General features: G+C 44.7%; 2 protein-coding genes across 2 annotated transcripts in view; both read left to right on the top strand.

The window, feature by feature from the left end:
- The window catches only part of SUPV3L1 (Suv3 like RNA helicase), a 33,842-nt gene extending 31,333 nt beyond the window's left edge, over window positions 1–2,509 (top strand). The window contains exons 14-15 of the mRNA XM_045842038.1: window positions 621–769; window positions 1,593–2,509. Of these exons, the coding sequence (XP_045697994.1) occupies window positions 621–769; window positions 1,593–2,025 (582 nt within the window). The 3' untranslated portion in view covers window positions 2,026–2,509. The remainder of the gene's footprint in view (window positions 1–620; window positions 770–1,592) is intronic.
- A 9,361-nt stretch (window positions 2,510–11,870) lies between these two features.
- The window catches only part of HKDC1 (hexokinase domain containing 1), a 46,360-nt gene continuing 40,901 nt past the window's right edge, over window positions 11,871–17,329 (top strand). Inside the window, exons 1-2 of the mRNA XM_045842026.1 lie at window positions 11,871–12,050; window positions 16,664–16,826. Of these exons, the coding sequence (XP_045697982.1) occupies window positions 11,988–12,050; window positions 16,664–16,826 (226 nt within the window). The 5' untranslated portion in view covers window positions 11,871–11,987. The remainder of the gene's footprint in view (window positions 12,051–16,663; window positions 16,827–17,329) is intronic.

Raw genomic sequence — 17,329 nt, 5'->3', positions numbered from 1 at the left:
CCTTTGTTGCGTTTTCTATCCTAAGCCCTTCCTTGTTTCACTGTTCCCAGCTGTAATAAACATACTCTCAAAAAATATATATTTATATATGTGTGTGTATATGTTTCTTAGAACTGGCATTTGTTAGAGAGTGAGCTGGCATAAGGTTGAAGTTAATGGAACAAAGTCTCAGGTGCTGCACACTGACCTGGATGAAACTTGAGCCTTGACCCCCTTACACCATTCTTCGAATTATTCTGATGAAGCGGAAGCATCTTACTAAGGGTTAAGGACAGTTTAACAGTTGCTTATGTGTTCTGTTTCAAGATTAGAATGTGAAATCTAGAGATTTTTCCCTGCTCTCTGTTACTATGGAACTTTGAAAGAGCTCAATCCCGTTGATGGCCTCTGAGGCCAGTGGCTTTGTAAAAAGAAGGACGTCATTCCCCCACCTTTAAAAAATTTACCTTTATAAAATATTAAATGTTCTTTAAAATACAGAAAAGTACAAAGAAGGAAAGAAACAAGCCTGCCTATCAAAACAGAATCACAGTTAACATTTTGTTGTACTTTCTTTTTTAAATCACAGACCTGAGTAAATTTTGATTCTTTTACTGAGCTCTTTTTTCTGTTTCTCTCAGTTTGCCAGGCAGTATAGCAGGAATGAGCCCTTGACCTTTGCGTGGTTACGCCGATACATTAAATGGCCATTACTTCCACCTAAGAATATTAAAGACCTCATGGATCTGGAAGCTGTGCATGATGTCTTGGATCTTTACCTGTGGCTAAGGTATCAAATTTTTCCTCTATGAGCTCTCATTTTTCTAAGTAATAGAGCAAATCACAGGTTTTATGAATGGTAGTTTGCTCTTTTTAATTAAACACATATTTGGAAGGTGTTCTATATTATGTTTATTGTCCATAAAGGCGGTTGAACCTGGTTTATCCCCATTCAAAAATGACTTAAAGCGTTCGTATTGATTCCAGTGAAGACAGGTAGGTGAGAGAGAAGGTCCATTAGACCCTTGATACTCTAAAGGCGGTCTAAGGACCAAAAGCATTGCTGTCACCTGGGAGCTGGGTAGAAGTAGAGAATATCAGACTTACTCAAATTCTGTATTTTAATAAGATCCCCAGGTGATTAAGTTACATATTAACATTTGAGAGGTACAATTCAAATCCTCAGTTAATGTCATTGATAGGGTCTGCAACTTTAAGAGCAAGCCTATTAACAAAACCAATTTTACCATCGGCTAGTTGATATAAACAAGAGTTAAGTTCCTAGGGCAGCTCATCAGTGTTATAATGGAACAATGTTAGACAAAGTGGTGTTATTTGAGGACCTGCTGTACTGCTCTAGATCAGTGATTCTCAGTTGGCAGGTGTGTCCCACCGAGGGGAGCATATTGGAGTCACTTAGGGTAGGAGTGATGACCCATCCTCAAAATGATATATTGCTTAGGTGTATTGGGGCAGAAATAAAAGTTTAGGAAAGACATTGGACACATTTTGCAAAAACAAAACATTTGCAATGAATCAGTGTCAAGATGTACTTCTGTCATTGAGATTAACTGTGGTAAGAGCTGTTGCCATAATATGTGTCTTTTTCCCAGCTATCGGTTTATAGATATGTTTCCAGATGCCAGCCTTGTTCGAGACCTCCAGAAAGAGCTAGATGGCATTATCCAGGATGGTGTACACAACATCACCAAATTGATTAAAATTTCAGAGACACAAAAGCTGTTGAACTTGGAGAACTTGTCAGCAGAGAGCCGTTCTCGTTTGCAAGGACCATTAAAGAGCCAAGCGAGAAGGACGCGCATGGCCAAAACTTCAGGGAGTAGAGCTGCCGAGCCGTCCGGCCCCGGTGCAGCAGAGAATTCCCTGGCATCCAGACTGGTGCAGCAAGGACTCCTCACTGCAGACATGCTGAAGCAGCTGGAGAAAGAGTGGCTGACGCACCGGACTGAGCGTGACAAAGAAAGAACAGAATCGGGGGCTTACTCAAAAGGGTCAAGAAGAAAGAAGGGACCTGATTCAGATTAGTGTTACTTTATTTGTATTTTTCAAATAAAACTGTATTTTAAAATCCTTTTTTTCCCCTCACCTGCATTTACTGCTTTATAGTATTGTGGCTATCTCTGTTGTTTTGTTTGTTTGTTTGTTTTTGCACAGAAAAATGAACTCTTAAAGATGAGTAAACTGGGTTTGTTTCTACATTTTAAAAATATGGAACGTCTTAAGATTTTATTTAAAGGTTTATATAGTGGCTACTTGTAGTACAGCTCTAAGACAATGCACTGTAAGGAACTATGTGTGGTAATAAAAATCAGTTTGGTGAGTTGTGTGACCAGTTTTCTGCACTGTTGCTGAGGATGTCATGGATGAAATTGTGTGACAAAAAATTGCTGTCTGTTGTACCCACATACCAGAACGCTGTTCTAGGTGCTGGAAATATGCAGTAAGCCAGACGTATTATATGGAGCTTTTGATATGGAGACACAGAGAAATAAGTCAAATAAATGGTGTCAGAAATGTGAGGGTAGAGATTGTTGTCTGTCTAGTTCACTGCTGTGTGTTCACTACCTAGATTATAGGATAAGCACAATCTTTGTTAAATGAATGGGTGTGATTTCGGAGATAACTGCCAGGCTAAAGTAGAATAAGGGAAGGGAATGACAAGTGGTAGCAGTGGGCTATTTTAGATAGAGTGGGTGGTCTTCCCATTCATGGAAAGGTCTGTCTGATGCATGGTGGCCTCTACCTGTCCAACAAAGTTTTTGGCCCTGCTTAGAGATACAACTACAAGGAGTTTAAGGGCATAGGCTTTGGAGCTGGACAGACCTCTGTTCGGCTTCTTGCATCACTACTAGCGCAGTGCCCTGTGCTCTCTGGGGATTGGTCTCTGCATCTGTAGATGAACAGTAGTGCCTACTTGGAGTTGGTCAGGGGGTTAGATGGGATGGGTGCTGTTTAGCACAGCACCTGATAGACAGGAAGTGTTCTGCAAATGAACCTGAAGGTTTGATTCTGGGCTGTGGATTGACCTCTGAAGTCATTCTAAGAATTGCACTGATTTCTTGAGCGACTGCTAAACAGGTTGACTTCAGACTAGGGATTAAACTGATTTAGTTGAGATTGGGTCAAGGAACAGCCAGTTTGCCAAGCTAGCCATCTCTTTTTGTCTTTTTCTTTGGTAGCTTTGAGTTCAGATGTTTCATTTAATTGAGATAGTAATCTTGATTCTTCTAACCTTTGCCTTTGTGGCAATAAAGGCTGAACAGGTGGCACTGGCTACATATCTCCCTTGTTTGTGGGTAAGCAGTAGTGCAGTGCCCACAAGGGCACATTTCATTAGATACTCTTCATTGGACTACTTTGGCTTCTAGAATTAGCCTTCCCCTGTGACTTACACCAAAGCAGGCCCAGTCCATTCTTGTCCAGATGGTCTCAAGAAATACCCATGAATGAACAGGATAATGGATTTGGTCTCATTGTATTTAAGTGATGAGGCACATTACTTACAGGGACAGGGTTGATTCTCCCACTTTCTCCGTTTTGGGGGCCAGTGTTGGCAAGTCACAGAGGATACGTAAACAGGACACTTGCAATCTTTGCCAAGTTAAATGTTAGTGATGTCTCAGATCAGAGGGGTGAGGTGGGGGATGCTGTAAAGCAAAGGCTACTTGAACACTGAAATACAGAGAGTATGAATAGCGATGGTTCACCTTTTACCTTTCCTTTTGTGGGGGAGGGAGGGAGGGAGAGCTTTGGTTTGACGGAAGAAGAGACCACAGAAAGATGAGGTCGGATGAAACAAAATGAAAAACACAGTTGGAGTGGCTCTGCAGAGTGCTTGCAAGGTCACTCTGAAAACAACCCGGTCTTCTCTGAAGCAGGCCTGACCTGTCATTAACTCTGAGGGCTGGGCTAGCTGAGTCCCAGGCATGTTCCACTAAGGTCCTGTTCTTAGCCCTTTAAAACAGAACTCTCTTTCTCTTGCAGTTTTCTAACAGGGTTTGAAGCCCTCTTTGGATTATTGTGGATTCAGCTGAATCTCAACTTGGGGCATGGACTGAGACCTAGGTGCTGACCTCAATTCCATAGGTACAGACCTGGGTGATTGAATGAGATGTGGTTAGTACGTAACTGGTTAGGAATAATAACCAATGACTAAAACAGGGGTTTGTACATTTAATTTGTGGACAAGTATAATTCTACAAAATGAAATTTGGTCTTTTGAAAAAGGCCTATTGTGAATCACAAACATGCAACACTATCTTCACAAATCACCAGAGTCAGCGTCTGTAATTCGATGCATTCTTTGTGTGTCCAACTCAAAACAAACCTATTGGAATGTAATGAAAAGCTGTGGTTTGCTAAAAGACAAGCAAATGATAAATGAAACAGGCTATTTTACTTTTCTATTTCAAAGCTATAAGATATATAAACTTGAACAGAGATAGCAGTATTTATAAACATGCTCCTGAGTTGTCACTATTACCTAAAAGCCTGTCCCTTAAACAGTGCACACAGAGATGATAAGCAATAGCTGCCTTTATGGGCAAAAAAATGCCAAAGAAGAAGAAAAAAGTAGGGTTGAGCTTTGAAGACCGACTTTATGATGCTACTTTTGGCATATTTTGGTAGAGGAGGTCAATTTGAACTTGGTCCTTTAAGGCTACACTCTAAGAATCTATCCATAGATTCAATATAATGTGTCCCTTACCCACTCCACACCCGTGAAAAGCCCCTAGTGCTTATGGAGGCTTGGGAAGGGCTTGTAGCCCAGAACCGCTCTGAGCCCCTTTGACACGCCTGTGACCTGCAGGGAGCTAGATCAGCCCTTGCCAGAACACGTTTTTCCCAGGCACCTGTCATCAAGTTGAAATAATTTCTTTACAAAAATTCCTTAAGTAATTCAAAATGTTCATAAATCACCTTATATTCTTATTAACAGCTACATTTTCATTTTCTTAACATGTTTATCACTCACTGTAACCCTTTCAAAATTGGTAAGTGAATGGGTGTTGATCACATTCTATCTACAGAATTTCCTCTGCATGTAAGTATTCGAAGTAATGCATAATATAAATCCAAAACAAAGCTCACTTTTAAGTAAGAACTCTCCCATGACCCACACTTCTGCACATTAATTTATCTCTATATACATAAGCCAAATAAGCTTGTCATTTTTCAAAAGTTGATTTTTGTGAAAGGAATATATACACCTCTGTAAAAACCAGAGACAAGCACTTCCAACTCTTATTATCTACTTTTTCTAGTATTTACCTCATCAACTGTATAATATGCATCTCCTGTTATCTCCTGAGTCACCACTGTAAGGCTTTAGCTACTGGTTTCCTGTTATACCAGGTGAGGATTAAGCCTTAAATCACCTCTTTTCTGCACTTCTCTTTTGATATAGCTATTAATTCCTTTTTGTTAAATCAGTATTTAGACATTATACCTGTGACTTTTATACTACTTTCCAGGCAATTTCTGTAACTTTCTCTTCCAACTAGTGAAATTTTTGTTTATCATGGTTTGAGTTTCATAGACTTTATTATTGTTACTTGGTTGTTCCTTTCTTCATTTGGAAAATAAGAGGAGTAACAATAAGCAGTGCAGTGTCTACATCAGAAAAGAGATTCAGGAACACCTTTGTAAAGAAAGAGTCATAGAGTTTGGAAGAATAAAAGGGGGTGTGGCACTGAGGGAGAAAGAAGGTATGGATTTAGTTACTGCTGGTGAGACTGTTGGCATTCTAACAGCTGCTAGTCCTCAGTTCTTGGTAAAATGGGTGCTGTCAGCCGTTGGAAGAGTCTCTCCCTTGATGGGATGGAATAAAAACCTCTCATGACTTGATCTCTGAAATTCTGCACAATAATTTAATTTTATTACCACCTGGCTCATGTATTACGACTTTTTGCTTAGTTACAGTATAAATTGACATGAATGATTTTCAGCTGAATTATCAATTCTGCCTCCTGTTACTTAATTTTTAGTAATATCAGAACTCATGTATTTTCACATATTCTTTTAACTCTAAATCTTGTCTTGATCTTTAAATTTTTTAGTTTATCTTGCTTGTTTTCCTAGGCTAATGCTCTTCTTCCCTTACCAACTCAACATGTAATATCTTGTATCATTATAACAGACAACTCCAGTATAGTATTTCTTATTACCTGCTGAACTTAAACTGCTCAAAACTGGTCAGTTTCTGTAAAATGGGTTTTCGTTTGTTTTTTATTTGTTTGTTTAAGCATTTCCTTACTTTCTGGCACTACAAGATACTTCAAGGTCATCTTGTATGTGTACCATGTCCCAGCTCTAGAGTCGGCCATTTCTCCAACAGCACCTCTCCCCCCCTTTTTTTGAAGAGTGATGTTAGACACCAAGGTCTGGGCACCAGGTGTGCTTACTGCTACTGGGTGTCATTGCCTCTAGGATTTCTCAGCTGACAGCAAGGAAATGTATGTATGCGAATGTATTAACCTATGTGTGTGTGTATATATATAGCTGCAAGTATGTATTTATAATACATGTATATATACATCTCTGTATTAAGCTAAACACAAGTTTATACTGATGTTCTCAACTCTGATCCACTAATGTGGATCATTCTAGCCTTGCCCCTTGCTTGTGTATAACTTTCCACTGAAACAGTGAAAACCCTCCCCCCCACCACCCTCACTCCATTCACTGAACTGCTCAGCTCCAGTATACATGCGCAGTGGTTGCAGGTCTGTAAAGCCACACCCCTGGAGAAAACAGTGTTATCAACCAGGGTGCCGTGCTTCACGTGGTTCCTTTTGCCTTGAGTCTTGCTGACTCTGCTCATGTCCAAGATTATCAGATCAGCATCTTCCCATCCTCTTCAGTGAGGCTATTTCATACAATACAGTCAGGTTCCTTTGTCAGTCTGTGTTACATCCCTGATCTCCTAATAATGTGTTTTAAATTCACATACATTAAAGTTCATCATTTGTCTGTAAAGTTCTGTGGGTTTTGACAAACGTATTGTGCCATGTATTCATTGTTACAGCATCACACAGAATAGTTTCCCTGCCCTAAACTCCCCTGTGCTTCTCATACTCAGCCTTCCCCCCTTCCCCAACCCCCTGGCAACCACTGCTCTATTTACAGTTTCTGTAATTTTGCCTTTTTTCATATCTGGTGTTTAAATTTTCCTCTGAGGCCATTTAGTTTCACCAGAGGAAAAATGGACCCCCTAGCTCCGCCCAGTGAGGAAGGGAGGACAGGGATGTGTACAGATACGTGTGTGCTGGTAGAAACCAGACAGGAGGAAGAGTGGTTTTGGGGACTCGGTGTTCAGCTTGAAGTTTTCACTTTGTGGCTCTATTTACAGCCTTGCGCCTCACTCCCACTTCCTGTGGTGCCTAATAGTCCCAAGTCCAGAGGCTGTCGGTTCAGACTCTCCGGAGAATAAACACACGGTCTCTTTCCTGTGTGTAGAGGTGGGGGGTGTTGGTGGTCACTCATTGCTATAGGTGGGGGGGCACACCTGGGGCCTAACTACTTTTTTATTTAGACTTTTTAACCAATCTCCTGTTTTCAGCTCTGTGTTGCCTTCTGCTTTTCAGAGGCATCTGGGCCTTCAATTCCTGAGCCTTCTAGAGTTACAGATACCATTGCTCATTTTGCAGCGGGATCACTCTCTGCAGGCACTTGGGTTTCAGCGTTTCCTCTGCTTGACCATTGCTTCTCTATTTTCTGTCTTCCAAAATTATGTTAAGATCTCTGATCTGTCACTGTTGACTTTCTCTTTGTCTTGGTGAGTTTATGCCTCCTTTAACTAATTTGCTTTTAGAAGTTTGCTGTTTTGTGCAATTGTTAGTTATAATCACTCTGAGAATTTTTAAAAGCCACATGTCCTTGTTTGACTTGCCTTTCCTTGATATGTATTTTGCCAGTACAGCTCTTAATGTGCAATACAGTTGAGATAAGGAAAATAATTACGTACAATTGATTTCCGCATGAGTATTTTCTGTCTTCTCTTGGGTCAGGAGTAGACCTATAAAAAATTATCAGTACCATTCTTTTGAAACTTGCTGAGGTTAACATTTCTGCTTCATTTGTGGTTCCTCCCATGAAGACACCATGGGGACTGTCACTCCTGGCAGGATTTGGATGTTTCTACACTGACTTCTTTTATGGAAGTGTGTGTTCTGACGCTGTCTTTCTCATCTTTTGCAGTGAGTGGAATACCAGCAGGCCATACTGATTCACATTATGGACCACTTAACTTTGGACTTGTCATTACAAAGAATATGGGACAGAATTGAAGCTCTATTTTCTTTAGTAACAGGAAGAGAATATTTATAAAAGTCCTAACTGTGTATAATTCCAGTAAGTGGAACTGGTACCTTTTAATGGTTTATGGTTATGTTTTACTGAGCACACTGAAAGGGCTGCATGCATTTTCTTATCCTAAGGGACCAAATGGAATGAGTTGAGAGCTTGTTTGGAGGTTCTAGCAAAGGAGCGCAGCTACTCACCTACCCTTGACTGAAGGCCAGCCCTCTCCTCTAGTTGGGAAGGTCATCCTCTTTGACAGAGGGTGCAGCTTTGGGAGGGATGCACATGGATTGCTAAGGGAGGAAGGGGACACCCATCTAGCCAGCCAGATCAGCCTAATCAACCCTGGCAATCAATGGGGTGACAGATGTTGCAGCCAGATCACCCTCACATCCTGGAATGAGTTGAAATAGCAGTTTTAGTAAGGGGTCCCTAGCCAGGGGAAGGCTTAAAGAGATGCTTTTAGCATGCCCATGGTGGACCACACACCTTCCTTTATGTGACCTCATTTATTACTCATTCTCAGTGACCACCAAGGTAGCTATGAACCCTTTGCAGATACGAACTTGGAGCCTTCTTCCTCAGCGAGGGCGGAGCCACAGTGGGAGCCCAGGGCCCGTGCACTTGCTGCTGTGCACCGACTTTGGGCTGGGTGTCCCAGCTTAGGCCGATGTTTTCCTAGTGCTTTGCTTCCAGGTCAGTGAGAGCCAGTGTAGCACGGTGATTGTGCATGGACTCTGGAGCTATACCACCCATGTAGAAATACCGATTCCACCAGGTACTGGTTGGGCTCTGTGCGTTAGTCTCCCCACCTGTAAGATGGAGAGGATGATAGTGGGAACTAATATTATAGAACACCTAGTGGGCACTATACAAGTGCTTACTAAATAGACAAATGGTATTGGACTTCTAGTCTTTTCACCGTGCTCACTACTTAAAGGAAAGCAAGTATTGTGTTTTCTTTAGGCCTTGCCGAAGGGAGAGCTGTGTGGACACAGATGTGCGTAGAGGTGAGAGCATTTCCCTTCCTACGTGGAAGATTTGGGGCAGATGGGTAAAACACTTGAACTGAAATGTCACTGGGCAGTGCCATCCATCAAGTAGTTCTTCTTGAGCAAAATCTAAGATATGCTTACACCTTGATGTCCTTGAACAGCTACATAGAGCTTTAAAACAGGTGAAAAATTCCAAGGGTTAGACTGAAATAATCAGACAAAAAATGGTGAAATAATTGAGTTATTTTTGTCTTTATTCTATAAAGTGAGGTGGTTGAGCGAGATGACTCCAAACGTGTGCGATCTTCGTAATCATAAGCTTCCCGACTTATAGGCCAGCTCAGACCTGTGTAAGGCAGATGCTGATATGCTTAGAGAAAAAAAGCAGAATGATGGAACAGATGGAAATTCTCTGGTGTTTTTTGCCTCATGAAGATTCCCAAGGCTGCCTTTCTGTGCCATTGCAGAACCTCTGGCCGTGGCTCTGTTTCCTTTTGTCCGCTGGCCATAGCGACCTATACCTCTGTGCTGAACCAGTCAGCGGCAGCTGGCGCCATACTGCTCCATAGAGGCTACCGTCTAAATGGTGGAATTAAGGAAGTACCATTCTCGGTATGTTTTTCTCGGCCTGTGTAGGCTCCAGCACTGAGCGCCTGTCTCGGAATACCAATAATTCCACGTATTTGGGAACCAGAGAGTTGCAACAAATGAAGGTTGACCTTTGTCTGCTCTTACAGTAGACAAGGAAAAGGAACTAAAAGGGTTCATAGTCTGAGGGTTAAACAGATGGAAAAGGGTTGGGTTTCTCAGTCTGGGAGACACCGACTAATATTTATTTCTCAGATACCAACCTGGAAAAGTATCTGGAGTAATTTTAATCATCATCACAGACGTGAGCTACATTTCCAGTGGCTCGTCCCCATAGTGGGTGTGGAAAGAGCACTGGTTGGAGAATCAGTGGCATTTCAAGAGAGCTGTTGCAGGTTCTCTCTCCAGGCAATTAGTTGTAATTGTTCTGATTAATGAGATTATGCAGTAGAAAAAAAATGAGATTATGCAAACAAAGTTGAGGCTGCCCAGCTGATCAGGAAGACATTTTTCTTCTCTTCCCTTCCATTTGAAGAGTTGTGGTGGTGTAGGAGCGGGTCAGAGGTGCCCAGCTGGTCTTCATTAACCTCTGATCAGTTGCTAATTTTAGGAAGCATTTTATTAGTATTTGGGAAGTGTGGACAAGAATTCCTTCATTGGCATTTTTCCTCCACTGGGAAGACCCTGTCAAAGTGATATGTCTGTACTTAGTTTTCTGAGTAGTTGGAATTCTTGATAATAACCCAGCAGGGTGCTGCTGCTGCTTGGTTATCAATTCAGCATTTATTTTCAAGAGAAAGAACAGAGGCAACATTATGTACAGGGTCTGGCGGAAGTAAGGCCTGCTTGTTGGTAGGGTAATAACATGGATGTGATATTTAGTTTGAACATTTCACCTAAAATGTCATCATACTGTGTGCTCAGTGTGGTCTTGTTATGTTACAGATTTACATGCTGATGATTTTGTAAGAAAATGGGCGTTGTTTGTGCCGGACCCTGCATTAGTTAAGAGCTGAGATCTGGTGTTGAATTCCTGGGTCTGAGTCCTCACTGTGCCCTTTCCCAGCTTTGAGATTCTCAGGGAGTCACTTAGCCTTTCTGGGCCTCGGTCTTCTCATCTGAGGAAACAGGGCTAGTGAGTGCCCCATCCAAGTTAGCTGCTGTTACCACCGTTGTTACTGTTACTGATTTTGTCACCGGACCGATGGCGGGGGAAGAGTGCAAGGTCTGTTATGCCCACACAGCTGCCCCTTCCGGCGTCTTTCTCCCAGCGAGTTTGAGTGACAGAACCGGATGGGAACAACAGATGACTTGGTGGCATGAGATGTCTCCCATCTGTAACTTCAATTTTTCTCTCCTGCAGCAGTTTCCCAGTGAATATTGGTGATTTCAACTCATTCTTTCTCTTGCATATTTTTTTCTGGGTCACTACCTTCAGAATTAAGATTTTCTGCCCTACCATTGTGAATAGGTAAACCTTAATTGATTATTTTCTACTACCATGGACTATTAGCTGAGAGATCTCATCTATCATACATGGAGGAATCTGTTCCGACACTCTTGAACTCCCCCTGACCCAGGGCAACATTTGGTCTTCATTAAGATGGTGCTACAGCGGAGCGGGGCGTCATGTGGCTACAATCCTGGGTTGAGGAGAGAAGGGTTCAGGAGGAAAGCCCAAGAGTGGATATTTGCAGGGCAGCCGAGCTGCTTGAAAGTCGGTACTGTTTAACACCCAACTTCTCAGAAGATTTTTCTCGGCTGAATGAGCTTGGTGGAGCCCTGGCTTGAGAGTGTTGCTTAGCAACGAGATTTTGAGACACCAGTCTGGGAGAGTCCATCACTGGATCCCCTACCTCCCCTTCACCAGCCCTCAGCTGCTATCCTGAGCCTCCTATTAGACTATTGAGTGTGCTGGAGGGAGGGACCAGTGAGGGGGCGAAGTTTAATCATTGAACTGAGCAGCCTGGAAGTATTTAACCTGTAGCACCGAGTTCCCCAGAGTCCTCCGGCCTGAATTGGAAGTGGGCAGTACCCTGTAGACGGGAATAAACACTGCACAGATATCTCTGACTGACTGAGGAGAAACCAAATTTGGGGAAAATGTTTGCGGTGCACTTGATGGCATTTTACTTCAGCAAGCTGAAGGAGGATCAGATCAAGAAGGTAAGGAAGGACTCAGGAAGCTGAGCGATGTCTGGTTCATTTTTCATTGACGAACGCCTATATCCACAGGGATTTAAGAGAGCTGATTACAAAATATACAGGTGTCCTGGCCAGGTACTTCAGTTGGTTAGAACGCTGTCCCACTATGCCAGGGGTGTGGGTTTGATCTTTGGCCAGGGCACACACAGGAAGCAACCAATAAATGCATAAATAAGTGCAACGATAAATTGACGTTTCCCTCTCTCTGATTCCCTTCTCTCTCCCCCTTTCTCTCTCTCAAAATCAATAAATAAAAATAAAGAAAAAACCCACACAGGGCTGCACTGGACCAGTAAAAGCTCAGAGCGGGGAGAGGAAGTAAATCTTACACAGGCTGGACACTACACACTGTGCTGAGCCCTGAGTTTCACTCAGAACTTCTGGCAGATAGCAGGTGGGAAAGGGATGAGGAGAAGTCTTTGGAAACTGGGTACACTGATTGATGTGGGGAATGTTTGAGGGGAAAGGGTAAAAGGAAAGGAGAGTCATTTTGAAAGAAATGTTGAGGACTTGTAATTTGCATGATTTTTCATGTGCTTGAAAATATAAATACGGCACTGAGAGGGACGTGAGTTCTAATGTGTGGTAATCGAAACACTTCTCTCTATGTGCTGTTTGCTGTTAGAGGTGGACGTTATTTCGCCACTTCGTCCAAGAAAACTGCCTGCCAGATTCACTGCAGGGTGGCTGTTTCAGAGTTGCCAAGGCTCCGCCAGGGCCCATGGGCACTGTCCTGGCCAGCTGGGGTGGACTCAGCCTGCCACTAGAGCCCCTCTAGCCACGCAGCTCCAGGCAGTTGTCCCAGCTGGTGGGCTTGGCCAAGATCAACCAGGTGTGTAAGGTGGTGCTGGGGGAGTAAACCGGCATTGCTGCCTCCTGCTCCCGTGTCTCAATGCCTCTGGGCCTCTCAGACAGAGAGAGGAAGCGTGGTCTCACAGCTCTCGTGTTTGGTGGGATAAACTCTCACCAAATCCTGTTCATTAGAGTTGGGTTGGAGGTTGTAGGAAATCTTGAAGTATTATAAATCCATCAGATGTAACCTGTCTTAATTTTCATTTGTTGACTAGATTCACAAAGTCCTTGACTGGCTTCCTCAGGAGCTGGAAAAGTGCTCTACAACACTGCTTAAGGCTCACTTTCTGGTGTTAGCTGCTCAGTAAGGGTGACACCTACACGGTGTCTCTCCAGCCTCGACACCTGTGCTTCTGCAAATCAGTTTCCTTTCCTTGGGCCTCTGTGCTGGCTAATCCTTTGTTACATCCTAGAACCAGGCAGATGTGTCTGTCCACCAGCCCAGGTGCAGGCTCTGGAGGCCCCTTGCCTGGAAATGCAGCCGTCATGGATCTGTGCCAGGCTTTTCCGGTGGCAGGGCCAGCCTTTGTCAGGGTCTGCTGTTGACCATTCCTCTCCCCGTGGCAGACAAGAAAGCTTGTGAGAGTGAGCGGCATAAGGATAGTCAGGAACACTTTGTAGCCACCTCGAGCAAGGGGCTCCACGGGTACCTGGAGTGGCCGGGAGGCTGATTTATGGGCTGCTGGGGTGAGTCGCAGGATCTGAGAACTTGCCTATTCACTCCAGGTGGTGAAAACACACCTGTTCAGAAGGCACAGGTGTGTCCTCCCTCTTGGGCCAGTCCCTCTTCTGGTCCATGCTTCCTGCCTCTAGAATTGCTGAGATCCTGAGCCGAGCTTGCCTGCTAGGGTTATTGTTCAGGCCCTGGGACTATTTTTAAAAGTTCTCTATACCAGTATTAAAACAAAAACAAAGTAAAGCATAAAGGAGGGAAGGAAAGCAGAAAGGAAGGAAGAGAGGGAGGGAAGAAAGAAACTACTCTGACAACTTCCCTTCCAGTTCAATGTATCGATAGTATTTGACCTATGGATAACATTGGGCTGGAACTGGCCACTGACCTGTGGATTGTTCACTCATAAGAGAAGGACTAGTGAGATTTTCACAGTGTCCTTTTACGGTTTAGAAAGTCAACATTATGAGAAGTGGAAATGTTACCTTTAATCCCACCCCCTCACAGCCCAGTCAGATCTGCCGTGCGGTCTTCTCTCATGGTGTGTGTGTTTACAGTTACCTGGGACGTGCAATCCTGAACCTGTGCCCTTCACTTATTGTTACTTTGTAACCACTTATGTACATTTCTCCATTTCTTTATAACTACTTTAACATCTTCCTAATATTCCATCAAGTTGGGTATGCCATAACTTAACTTTTCCCTTTTGTTGCACCGGCTACTTTCAAAACCATTTTTTCTTAACAGTTAAAAATTGCTATCATAAATATTGGTATATGTTTAATGTTGGCCACCTTTGGGCTTATTGCCTAAGGATGGCTTCCCAGAAGTGACGCCACTAGGTCAGAGTTGAGCGTGTTTATGGCTTGATTCACAATACGGGACCTTTGGATTACTCGAGCGCTGAAGTCCCTTGCAGCTCCCACACCTGCCATTCTGTAAGCTCTGCGCTTACATTTTGCTCTTCCTACATTAAACGTGCTGCTTGCTGGCTCTTTTGTTTATAAGACATCCCAGGTGCGGTTTGTGAGTCACTCCGAAAGGGCTTGGTTTCTGCGACTCAAGCACCCGCCTTGGCGCCTACGACGTGTGTGTGCCCAATTACACGGGCCCAGGAGTCACCTATTTGGGTTTAAACTATAGGGTTTCACCCAGTGTGTGTTCCGTCCTTCCCTTCTAGCTCTGTACCAGGTTCTGTGGAAGGTACAAAGAATAAATAAGAAACTGTTTCTAAGTTGACATTCTTTCTGTCCTAACTTGAATTACTGAAATAGCAGGAGCAGTAACCCGAAGTCCCGAATGACTGTTTAACTGCAGCTCGCAACTGATGTGCACGGGCTCAGAACCGTTACACACAGGAGGGGTGACGCTCCGCGGATGCCTGGGGAAGTTCTCCAGGGCTGAGTGAAAATGAGCGACAGGCACAAGGGCTCCATGTGAGGGGCCCTAGGTGACGAAGGGGGCAATCTTCATTCTCGTGTAGCGCCTCTCACCCTTCCCAAGCCCCAATTACTTGGGTCACGTCCCTTTCGTTGGTTTTCTCTGTGTGCATGACAATGCCAACCAATTAGTCATAAACAGACTCAGGGTGACAGGAAGTCCTTAATGAAACATGACCTGGTTCTGGCCTAGCTTCTCAAACATGCTGAAAGCCCAATTGTCCTGTTTTGTTAATGGCTTTCTAACGGTTTTCTGGCCTCTCTTCGGCCCCCGAGTTCCTGGAGCCGTGGGCTCTTTCACTTGCTTGGGTGTCCGTGTTGGCCCCGACGGAGCCGGGATGCCTGCCCTCTGGGCCTGGCCGATGGTTGGGCACCTGTCCTGTAATGAAGGTCACATGGCCCCTGCGCTTTTGGTTTAATTTGTCTGTTGGGCTTGTGGGTCCTGCATGGAATTGTGAAGCAAAACCAGGCCACATGGCAAGGACTCGGGAGACTGCATTGTAGTCCCAGCACTGCCACTCACTGACAGCTCTCCGAGTGCTGCTCAGTGGCCTGAACCTTGGAGCCCTTATCTCTCAATTAGGGACAATCATGTTGCCTTACATGGCTGCCTCAAAGGGATGTCACGGATTTCAGGTGGGGGGACATACATGAGAGCACTCGTAGCCTGCAATGCATGTTCTTAGCCTTTGATAAAAGTGTGGGAGACAATTCATCCAGAAACATGCTGTGGTCAAGTCTTGCAACCCGGATGGATAGACAGGTCACTCAGCACAAAGCAGCACCTATGCCACTGGGCTGGCAATACCGGGCACCTCTGCCACTGTCCCTTTTCCTGCCCCAGGCGGTAACCCATCCCAGTGAGCCCTGGGAATCCGGGCCGCCCCCACTGAATGATTAGCATGGGGGAGGAAGCTGTTCTTCCGTTCTTGGTGTGACATTATGACCTTCAAGTGGACTGAGGAGAGCCCTAGTGATTTTTATAACTTTCCTACGTCTGGGGTCCTGTGACCCAGTTTCCTGGTTACTTGAGTGGCATCTATTCATTTCCAAAAGCAATTGGGGCTGGCTTTAGGAGTTAAACTTCATTCTAATTAGAATAACCTCAATTAAAAACAAAATGGAGATATAAAAGATTGGAGTTTAGAGATTGAGGTCGGAAACTAATTTTGCTTTCAGCTTCCTAGCAGCCCACAAACAAAGGAAAACGTGATCAGATATATATTGTCATCATTGGATGAAAGAAAGCGTCTGTGTTTGGGAGTTCAAGGTTCCAGCTGTAGCTAGTCTTCTCTGGTGGAGAGGCGATGGGATGATGGCGAGGGCTCTGAACTGGGGTTTAGAAACCCTGGCTCTTTCTCAGTTTTTGCCCCTCCACTGTCTCGTCAGAAAAATGGTGGGAATCATTTCTTCCTCAAATCTTGCCCGTTGGAGGAATAATTCCCACCTCTTTGATTCTACTCTGTCCTCCCAGCCCCCACCTGGCCCCCAGCTTGATGAGGGGTCAGGCAAGGAACCTTCAGGAATCCTCATCACACAGCCGTCCCCGTGCAGCTTCAGCACGGAGCAGGCATGTACCGCAGGCAAACCCAGTCCCCTTGGTGTATTTCCAGGTGGACAGGTTCCTGTACCACATGCGGCTCTCCGATGAGACCCTTTTGGACATCATGACCCGGTTCCAGACTGAAATGCAGAGGGGCCTGGGAAAGGACAGCAACCCCACGGCCTCAGTGAAGATGCTGCCCACCTTTGTCAGGGCCATTCCAGACGGCTCTGGTGAGTGGGGCTGGGGGCTGCCCAGGGCTTTCCCCAGGGTCGGGGTCCCAGGGCTCCAACCAGGCTCCAGCAGCAGCTTTGGGGCTCTTGAAGGGGCAGGGATTGATGTCTGAGGCCCTCTCAGGGGCCTTTTATTAGATTGGTCAGGTTCTGGGCCCCTTTGGGACAAGGCCTGGGTCAAAGCAGTTTGGCTCTGCAGTTTGAGACGTCCCTGGGAACTGGGATGAGAAAGACCTGTTCCCTTGCTGGTGGGTGGGTGTGTAGGGTGGGGAGTGCACCTCCCTGGGGGAACATGAGCTTTGGAGAGAGGCAGTCCCGCTTTGAAGCCTTGCCTGGCTCCTGATACTGCTCTGAGGGTGCTGAGGGCACTGTGGTCTTTGGCGGGTCATCCAGCAGTTGGGAGGAAGCACCTGAGTCATGGGGTGTGTGTGTGGGGAGGCACCGGGGCAAAGTCCTGGCTTCCTGTGTGGCGGCGGCTCCTCCTGCAGAGATGTGTCGGTGGA

Source organism: Phyllostomus hastatus, unplaced genomic scaffold (assembly GCF_019186645.2).
Source record: "Phyllostomus hastatus isolate PE091 unplaced genomic scaffold, TTU_PhHast_1.1 phas_contig_38, whole genome shotgun sequence".
NCBI lineage: Eukaryota > Metazoa > Chordata > Mammalia > Chiroptera > Phyllostomidae > Phyllostomus > Phyllostomus hastatus.
Note: the sequence above shows the minus strand (reverse complement) of the source record. Positions and strands in the feature narration are given on the sequence as shown.